This window comes from Quercus lobata, chromosome 4, assembly GCF_001633185.2.
Source record: "Quercus lobata isolate SW786 chromosome 4, ValleyOak3.0 Primary Assembly, whole genome shotgun sequence".
Taxonomy (NCBI): domain Eukaryota; kingdom Viridiplantae; phylum Streptophyta; class Magnoliopsida; order Fagales; family Fagaceae; genus Quercus; species Quercus lobata.
This window is the reverse complement of record NC_044907.1, coordinates 73,986,186-73,996,831: the sequence shown is the minus strand read 5'-3', so window position 1 is coordinate 73,996,831 and position 10,646 is coordinate 73,986,186. Positions and strand designations below refer to the sequence as shown.

Here is a 10,646-nt window from a genome sequence, read left to right as displayed (position 1 = left end):
TAATGTTGATTAAAACTTTTTAATATTAATTTATTTTCCATGTTAGCATCAATTGTGCCAACTGTGCACACTATTTGTCATGTAAGCATTTTCCGTTTGTGAGTTAACTGTAGGGATCAAATTGACTGCAAATTGAAAATAACAGGGTCCAAATTGATTATTACCAAAATGTAGGGATCAAATTGATAGTGACTCCAAAATGTTAGGACTAAAATGGTGTTTTTGCCAAAAATTAAATCTTATACCATTTAAGTTGAATAATATTGTATTTAATATTTAATATAGAGTTTATTCATTTTTAAGAGAAACCATTCTCTCTCGTAATTTAAATAAAATTGATAATAAAATAAACAAGAATAAAACTGAACATATTTTCATTATTTTTTAAATAAAACTAAACATATTTATATTTGTTTCCAAGTGATGCAAAATAATAGAGAAAATATCTCTAACAAACTTTTATTAATCAACCCATAACAATAATCAACCCCTCTATAAAGATTTATAAGAATAGAATTTCTCCTACTCCTTTTAGGAAAAGAAATAATAAGTCTACTTTTATTGGAGAAAGGAAAAACAATTTAATTAGGAAAAGAAAAACAATTAAAATCATAATTCAACTAAAAAAAGGATTTAAATTGAACTTGTAAAAGCAAATAAATTCTAATTCTACTGAAAAATAAAACCAAGGCTGTGAAAAGGACTCAATTAATCAAAGGATTGGGTTGCGTACTCACACCAAAATTATTCATATTTCATGGTTCCATAGGCAATTAAGTAAAACTCAATTCTGGACTACAGTCAGTCACAAAACCCTGAAATTCTTATAGACTCTAAATTCTTATAGACTCGGCATAGACAACAATGGAGAAGGATGGAGTTGAAGAAGCCTTTGATCGGTTCTCCAACTTGCCTGTACCCATCATTCATCGTATCATGTCTTTCCTTCCAACAACTAAAGATGTGACTCGTGTTGCCGTCTTGTCCAAGACACTTAATTCTGTATGTCACTCGTACCCGATCTTAGATTTCGATCAACGTTCATGGAAAAAAATTATGGGTTTTGATTCATTCTTGGATTTCATGCAAAAATCTCTACAACATTGTCGCGAATCGAATATTGACATAGAAATATTTAAGCTATGCGTTATCGACCATGATGGCAAATCAGATCAACGGATTGATGAGTCAATTTGTTTTGCCATAGAGCATAATGTCAAAGAGTTGGATCTTCGATTTGGAGATTATTGGATACGTTCCCGTTATAAGGTTTATGGTCAGCTCTATACTTTGCCAAAAACAATAACTACTAAATCCATTGTTGTGTTGAACTTGGTAGGCCTCGCTTTCAAGTTTGAGGATTTGATCCCAAGTTTGAATCTGGTTGAGCACTTGTCAATTGAGCTCTGCAGTGTATCAAGCAATTTTACAATTTCAAGCTCCAAGCTTAAGACTTTAGAGCTCCAGAATTGCAAAGGATTAAAGACTATTGTGGTTGATGCAGCCAATCTGCAATATTTTTCACATTCGACCTTTACTGGCTCTAGTGAAATCAGTCTTGGCGATTGTAAGAGTTTGAAATATGTAAAATTAGATAACACAGCCATTACAGATGACTGGCTCAAAAACCATCTTTCTAAACTACTTCTACTAGAAACTTTGATACTGAAAAGCTGCAAAATTCTTGGAGAGATTGATATATGTCATCAAAAGCTCAAGCACTTGGCCTTGCTAAACTGTGACAAATTGGTAAAGGCCAAGATTGAGGCTCCAAATCTAGTTTCATTTTATTTTTATAACAAAAGCAGATTTCCAGTGATAACTTTGCAATGTTCGAGTCAACTTTATGCAGATCTCATATTGTTTGGAATTTCTCCCACAAATGATGAGCAGTTCATGAATTTCAAGAACTTTTTGGGTTCTTTTGGCCATTGCAAATCGTTGTCGTTAACTTTACCGGACATGGTATTTCCACTTCAGAACTTTTTTTAATTATTTTTTTGATGAGCACTTTAGAACTTCATTCACTATGCATATTATCTTGTTATTCTATTCTATAATCTATAATTTATAAATTTTATATCTTAGTACTACATCATAGATACTCCACGCAAATAAATTTCCTCTGTTTTTGATGTCTTTAGGAATTAAGTTTACTCGAGGAGTTGAGGAATGGCTTACGATCTCCACTGTTGTCTCTCAAGCATCTACGTGTTCAATTGTTTTCATCATCCAGAAGCTTACCAGAGTTGCTGGACATCTTGCTTTGTCTTTCACCTTATCTGGAGACCATGTGTATTACTTCGAAATATAAAGAAAATTTCGAAGAAGTAAGTTGTTTTCCCCCTTCTCTTTTTTTGTAGTTTTCTTGGTCCATCATTAATTGTATTAATGTATTTTTCCCTTGTCAGTTGAATTTGCAATTCCAAAATAAAACAGCAGGAGTTGAAGAAGACGATTCAGACTTCCAGTGGAATTCTAGTTGGAAACATGATTTGAAAAAAGTGATAATTTACAAATTTGTGGCTAATAATGATGTCCAAGAGACCGTGGTAAACTTCTTCCTCGAGAATGACATGAAGGTGGAAACAATATCTGACCTGAAAGGGGAGAAATATTTGTGGTGAGTCTTCTTTCTATCATTTTGGACAGACAATAGCTGAATTATGCTGATGGCTGATGTGTATCACCAGTCGGACGCTATATGATTTAGCCATGTACAAGTTTGATGCACTTAGAACTCTTGATTAAGTTTCTTTAGATTCTGGAAGTGACCAAAAGATATTTTAACAGGATGTGTCTTCTTCTCAAAAAATAAAAAAGGATGTATCTTAATCTTTTCCATTTGATGTGTCCTTGGGTTGCTGGTTTTATATGACTTGTTTAACAATGTTCTCATAGTTCTTAATTTGTTCAATTCCAATTGAAGTTTGTCCTTGTGACAGTCCTGTGGTTCACTGGTGCTAAGGCAAAATATTGATGTATTTTGAAACATGGATGGCAGTACATTGTTTTTTTTTTTTTTTTCCTTCTTTTTTTTTTTTCTAAGTCCTGCTTCATTAATCGTATTAATGTATTCGGCTCTTGTCAATTGCATTTGCAGTTCCAAAATAAAGCAACATTAGTTGAAGAAGAGGATTCAGACTTTCAGTGGCATTATTGTTGGAGACACCATTTGGGAAAGGTGATAATTGACAAATTTGAGGTTAAACTTCTTCGAGAATGACATAATGGTGGAAACAATATCTGACCTTTAAAGTAACTTAGGAAAAATTTGTAGTGATTTTTCTCTCTATTTATTTTGGAAAGAGAAATGCTGAATAATTCTGGTTTTATATTCCTCATTTTAACAAATAATAAAAACTAGGTACCAGTTAATTTATGATGACAATTTAATTTTCTGCTCTTTCTTTTCTTTACACAAGTGTTGTTTCTTTTTATGTTCTGTAATGTTGGGTTTTAATAATAGAACTCCATAGCCAAATAATTTAAAAATATTTTGGGGGTTGCAGTGGCAGTCCCTTGAAGTCTATGGAGCTTAAGTTAATCATGACATGTTGATGGCTGATGTGATTTAGCCATGTAGATGTGTCCTAATCTTTTCCATTTGCTTTGTCCTTGGGTTGCTGATTTCGTTCGACTTGTTTAACAATGTTCTCATAGTTCTTAATTTGTTCAACTCCAATTGAAGTTTGTCTGACTTTTCCATGATGGGTAGCTTGGGTTTCAATCTCTCTCCTCCACTTAGAACATAAGAATTTATGCTGTTCAAATGACAATCACTTCAGTCTAGCACTCGATACCCAAAACTTCAGCTCTTCTAAGATAGTGTCTGATGTTTAAAGCCAAGCTCACAAATGCTTGTTTATATTAGTTTTTACTTATGAGCACATACAAATACTATGTTAAGATATTAAAAGTGGTGGAAAAGCTTTTTAGAGCACAACATGGAATTCATCAATCAACTGCTCAAGTTAATATATACAAGTTATTCTCTTATTTAGTGTTAACAGTAACACGGTTGTCATTTTAAGATTTAGAGTTCTAATCTCAAATTTAGTGTCCTAATTTCATTGTTGATTAAGTAAATGGCGACAGAACTTGTGAACCATGGTCACAGAAAAAGATTCTCTGTGATATCTTTTTTCATTTTTTTTCTTTTACAAAATTAAAAAAGAAAAATATGTGTTACAACAAATTAATTACAACTGTTTAAATGAATTTGCAACATGCTTCTTAAAATTCGTTCATTTATTGTCATTTCATGATTCATGTTATGGACATTAGAAAGTTATTTTCCACCGGCCTATTCAGATAGCTTAGTAGAGATTTTAATGGGGTCGTCCATGCCCTTGCATAATGTGCTTCTTTTTTTTTTTTGCTCACTGTTCTTTAGTTTTTAATAATTTTTCCCTTTCTTTTTTGACAAAATTTGGTTACAAACTGTTGATGCTCATTTTGGAAAAGCCCAATAGCAAGAAGAAGCCCAACAATATGGCAGATAAGAGTTAGTAAATTGAAAAAAAAATCATTAAGCCCGAATGGCAAGAATAATGGATCATAGGCCCATAAAATGATAAATGGGTCTCGAAGAAAGCAAACGAGTCTAAAGGAGCCCCGAGAAGGAAGTAGGAAACCCATAGGCAGTAGAAAGTAAGAATGGGCCAAAATAGACCCAAAGTAATGAAGTAAGTGAGTAAGGGGTTGATGAAAAGCCCATGAACCCCAAAGGTAAAAGATATGGTAATCGGGTCAGGGAAGCCCAAAAGAGTTAGTAAAAGCCCATGGAAATGCAGAATTGGAATGGGCCGAGGATGCCCAAGGAAAAAAAATGGGCCAAGGATGCCCAAGAAGGCCCAAGGAGGAAGAAATGGGCCAAGGAAGCCCGTAAGCAATGAAATGGGTCAAGGAAGCCCAAGTAGCATGAATGCAAACCCAATGACAATGCCGGGTCACTGTAATCAAGTGAAAGAAGAGCATACAGCAGACCCAAAAGAGGCCCAACAAGCACGGATCAAATAACACCACAACAAGAATAGCAGGATGGCATGACAGGAATACTAGCAAGCTTATGAAAGGAGCAAAGAGTGGGCTAAAGAGAGAAAAGCCCACAATCAAGCAAGGCCCAGCCCTTGAAGGAAGCAAGCCATAAAGAATGGTGGATCAAAAAATAGTTCACGCCACAAGAGGTCAAGAATGAGCGACAAAATGCACAAACGAGCCTCCAAACCATGGCAAATGCATGAGCAGCAGACAAGTTTTGGACATACACGAAAGTGGAGCACGCACAAGGTTTAGGCACCACCAACCTGTACCCAACCAATACAGGAGTGGTGGGTCATGGGTCAGAAGTAAGAGAGGGTATGGTCTAGCAGTAGGGAAAAGGGGGGAACCTATTTTGGGGTTTCTGCTCAAACTCTTTTGGGAGAAATGTCCTGCTGGGATGACATACCAAGTAAAAGAAGGAAGGATGAGTTGGAACCACTAGGTGCATGCCATGAGAAATAGTAAGAGAGAATACCCACCCTGTTGCAGATAGGAATGCCACGGTGAGCAAGTAAACAAAATAGATTTTTTTGTCTGGTAATGGGAAGTGGCACAGTCAGCACAGGTAAGTGATGATGGCTAGGCAGCTAACAAACCAGTGGGTGGTTTGAAAGGACACCCACACCTAGACAAAAGTGGTTAAGAGGTAAAATAGTAAAAAAAAAAAAAAAACCATCATGGCAGGCAGTATATAAAGGACCTTCACCGTGCACAGTAGCATCATCGAAACAACAACAATCACTAGGAGAGAATCACAACATCACAACACAACTATCACCATAACACTACATGAGCAATCACTAAGAGAGAAAAGAGTGGAAAAGAATCAAAGTAACAAAGTCAAGAAAAAGAGAAAAAACAAGTTAGGAAGAAGAAATAGAGAGAATAGAATTGCAGGCATGCACTAATAGGCTAATCCCTTCTCTCCCTCTAAAAGCCTACCCTCTGTTATGGATAAAGGATTCGTTTGGGCATAAGCCATTCAGGCCCATTCCCTCAAAGTGGATAATTTCTATAGCAGGATCCTCTAGCGAGATTCCCACATTGAAGAAGTGGTTTCCTCCTTGGTCTTAGTCCCTTAACACAATTGAACATGGCAGACTAATCTTTTCCTTCTTTAATTTCATTAATTATCATTATTATTTCCCCTTTTATCTTCGCCAATCCACTTATGATGCGTTTTCCTGTTGTTATGTTGTTCTTTTCTTTATTCTGATTGAGAATAACAACAAGCGTATTTCTTTTATTTTTGTTCTATTGCATTTGTCTGTCATAACTCTTTTGCAACAGCTTCATCTGCCATGGGCATGTGATTAAAGTTCCAGCAAAAGGGCATAGTTTGCGCACAAGTTGGTCTAAGGTGAGTTGCAATTAGACCAGTCTTGACTCTCCTACCCAGAACATTTGGGCCTTAGTGTGGCAGGAGGCAGCCTGGCCCATAATCACAAAAAAGGCCCACCACACAAACTTAGTTGTAACCTAAGACTACAACTTCACTCAATATTCTTTTATTATATGTGAATTTTAACATATCCACCATTGAATTATATTTTCTTCTTATATTTTTTAAGCTTGCAAAATTTCCAAAAGATCAAAGATTAATAGTTATGTTATCAATCAAATATTTAAATTTCAAGTTTTTGTAATATAAAATTATGCATAAAGAATAAAATTATGAACTGAATAATAAATAACATCCAATTGACACTATATTTGATATGTGTGTTAACAACATAAAGAACATGCAATCCAACTGTTGAATTTTCAAAATATGTAGCTATGTTAATTTTTTAAACTATAATTTATAATATTAGATTACAAAAAAGTTTGTAACCAACATTTGTCCTTCATTTTTTATAAAATCAAAATTTAGGTTTGAATTGCTATCATATCTAAAAAATTTTAATTTAAATTAAAAAATTCCTAATTTGACTAGGAAGTTTACGGTTGAATTCATGCTATTTTACCTATCAAAAAAAGAAGGAAAAAAAAAATCTTCTCATCCCCTTTTGTGTTTAGGATGAGTGAAAATTAGATTTTTTTTTTTTTTTACTTGGAACAAAGTTTGTCCATAAACTTGTTTGTAGCCTAAGAGTACAAGTTCACTCATATATTTTTATTATTAGAAATAAATTTTGACAAATTCACCATTGACTATATTTTCTTCTTACATCATTTATACTTGCACTAATTTTAAAAGATCAATAGCTATGTCATCAATCAAATGTTTAAATTTCAAATTTTTGTAATCTAAAATTATACATAAGCAATAAGTTTATGGATTGAATAGCAAATAACATCTAATTGACAATAAATTTGACATGTGTGTTAAGAACATAAATAATATACAATCAAGCGGTTAGATTTTCAAAATATATAACCATATTAATTTATTTTAGTAGAAATTGTAGTCTTAACCTACAACTAAGTTTATAACCAAACTTTATATTGAATCAAGTTTGTAACCAAATTTTATATTGAACCAAGTTTGTAACTAAGTTTGTAGCCTTAGGAATATATATATATATATATATATATATATATATTAATAGGCACAACTCAGAGAAAGTTAAACTAGAATTCCATTGAGTACAAATGATATCAATATAATTTTCTTTTTGTTGCTGTCACAACAACACTTGTTGTAACCAACAGCATATGAGGTTGATTAATACCTCCCCAAACACTAAATCCTTAAGGGTTAAGGAGGAGGGAGCAAGTTCAAGCTATAAAGCAACATATCTAAGTATTTCCAATTAAGTTAAAAAAAAAAATTAAAAAAAAAAAAAAAAACAAACAAACAAACAAACAATCTTTGGTGTAATAGAAATCTTTTGGGGTAAGTATGACTTGAAAACTTGATAATTTTTTTAATATTACTATTATTTTATAACTAAGTGGATGAGACCTAGTGTTAGTTTCAAGCCCATCAAAAATAGATACTATATCAAGTAAGTGGGGACATGTCTTTGTAAGTGTCTAAACTACTTACCGCCCTACTAAAAGAAGTTTATAAAGTGTTTAAACTATTTTGGATATAAGAAGGCTCAAATGCAAAAGCACTTTGGGTTAGTTACAAAAACATTCTCTGGGCTTTTAATTCTTCCTTATAACACCATGAGGTTTCCGTATCTGTCAAACTGATCCCTAGGACTAACCTCCATTAGCTTTTATAGGTGGAAAAATTACACAACCATCACGAAGAATTGAAACCCCAATGGATGTTTCTGTAACAAATCCGAACCTAATGAGATGTTTTTGCATTTTGATTAGATAAGAATACTTCTTTTTAGATGGGTTTGGAATTAAGAGTGATGGGCCCTCCACTCATATCTTTCTTCACTTAAAAATTTAAAAAAAAAAAAAAAATAGAAAATCATGGGTTAATTATAATATTCACCGCTAATGTTGCACAAGAGAAAGAGAAAGCTATTGTTTGGATTGAACAATGCTCATCTTTTCTCTTCCCAATAGTATGCCTTGATTATGAATAAAGTTTACTATCGTTTCCTCTATTAAAAAAAAAAAGGTTATCAGTATTGTATTGTAGCCAAAAAGTTCTGTATTATAAGTGCATATCATGCTTATGAATAGTACAATACATAATCATATGACTTTAAATTGTGTTTTTACTAAAATTTGGGTTCTGAGTTGTTCTACTTGTTAAACGAAATTATTGGGTTTTTTTTTTTTTTTTTTTTTTTGGTGTGAAATTATTGGGTTGTTGTTGTTTAATATAGTAAAGTGACTCATAAAAGATTAGTTTGATATAACTATAACTATATATATACACACACACTATTGTACTTTTTTTTTTTTGGAGAAAATATACACACTACTATACTAATTAAGGGGCTTCTCCTATTTGGATTCCTATTTTTAGATGCCCAAAATACCATTCAATTCATCTTGCTTAAGAAGTTTAAATAATAGGATTAGAGATGTAAAGATACTAATTTAAAAACTCCTAAATTTTAGATAAGTTTTAAAAAACAATTCTTTAATCCCACATCTCTCTCTCTCTTCCATGTTTCTTTTCCAATTCAAATTTCAAAATAAAACAACATTTTTTAAGAAGGATTAATACCTTTAAAGTATTATGAAAAATAATCTGAAAGATTAATTCAAGCTAATGGAGAAAAGCTCATAATTAATTACAAAATACCTAATGTTCATATATGTAACGATGGAGTATGTTTTGAAACTATTTTTGTTTTAATTAAAGATCTTTCTTCTAAAATTATTTTAGGGAATCCATTTATGGCCTTACTTTATCCCTTATTAACAACAGACGAAGGAATTAAAACTAATGTGTTAGGAAAAGACATACATTTTAAATTCATTTTACCACCTATCCTGAAAGAAATCTATTCACTAGATAATATTTCCATAATAAAAGAAATTGATAAATAAAGAATTTATAGGAAAAACAGGCATTTGTTATCTTTAAAGTCAGAAATAATATATGAAAGAATAACTGATCAATTGACAGATCCCATATTAAATCATAAAATAAAAGTATTCTGACAACAGATTAAGGCATAAATTTGTTCTAATATCCCTACTGCTTTTTGGCATAGGCACCAACATATAGTACAATTACATTACGAAAAAGACTTTAATGAAAGATAGATACCTACTAAAGCTAAACCAATACAAATGAACAATGAATTATTAGAACACTGTAAAAAAGAAATTGAAGATCTTTTAATTAAAGGTCTAATCAGAAAAAAGCAAGTCTCCTTGGAGTTGTGCTACTTTTTATGTTAATAAACAGGCAGAATTGGAAAGAGGAGTTCCAAGATTAGTTATAAATTATAAACCTTTAAATAAAGCATTACAATGGATAAGATATCCTATTCCCAATAAAAAAGATTTACTTGATAGACTTCATGAAGCAACCATATTTTCTAAATTTGATACGAAAAGTGGATTTTGGTAAATACAGATAGATAAGAAAGACAGATATAAAATTGCCTTTATAGTTCCTTTCGGTCATTATGAGTGGAATGTCATGCCTTTTGGTTTAAAAAATGCACCTAGTGAATTTCAAAACATAATGAATGATATATTTACACCTTTTACAGATTTTTCAATTGTTTATATAAATGATGTCTTAATTTTTTCTAAATCAATCGATGACCATTGGAAACATTTAGATATATTTGTTAAAGTAATTAAACATAATGGGTTAGTTGTATTAGCCACTAAGATAAATTTGTTTAAAGATAAAATCCGATTTTTAGGTCATAATATTTACAAGGGAACCTTAAGCCTCATTGACAGAACTATTCAATTTGCAGATAAATTCCTAGATAAAATAAAAGATAAAAACCAATTACAAATATTTCTTGGCAGCCTAAATTATGTTTCAAATTACTTTCAAGGATTAAGAAAGATATGCAGACCCTTGTATAAAAGGCTAGAGAAGAATCCTCCTCCATGGACAGAAAAACATACTATGATAATCAGACAGAAAAAAAAAAATATGTTAAGCAACTCCCTTGTATTGTTATTCCTTCCCCCAGTACTTTTAAAATTGTTGAGACAGATGCTTCTGACATAATTTATGGTGGAATTCTAAAACAGGTAGCAGAAAA

At 32.1% G+C, this 10,646-nt stretch overlaps 1 protein-coding gene across 1 annotated transcript; it reads left to right on the top strand.

The window, feature by feature from the left end:
* The first annotated feature begins 903 nt into the window (after window positions 1–903).
* On the top strand, window positions 904–3,230 carry LOC115984118. Its single transcript, XM_031107031.1, has 4 exons — window positions 904–1,002; window positions 2,145–2,330; window positions 2,412–2,623; window positions 3,104–3,230. Exons 1-4 carry the CDS (start codon window positions 937–939, stop codon window positions 3,123–3,125), a joined length of 486 nt encoding a protein of 161 aa, XP_030962891.1. The 5' UTR covers window positions 904–936; the 3' UTR covers window positions 3,126–3,230.
* The last annotated feature ends 7,416 nt before the right edge of the window (window positions 3,231–10,646 follow it).

Coding starts and splice junctions, on each gene's coding strand:
- LOC115984118 (XM_031107031.1), top strand. CDS start 937: ATGTCTTTCCTTCCAACAACTAAAGATGTGACTCGTGTTGCCGTCTTG. Junction 1,003..2,144: donor TGTCCAAGACACTTAATTCT/GTATGTCACTCG, acceptor TGATGTCTTTAG/GAATTAAGTTTACTCGAGGA. Junction 2,624..3,103: donor AAAGGGGAGAAATATTTGTG/GTGAGTCTTCTT, acceptor TTGCATTTGCAG/TTCCAAAATAAAGCAACATT.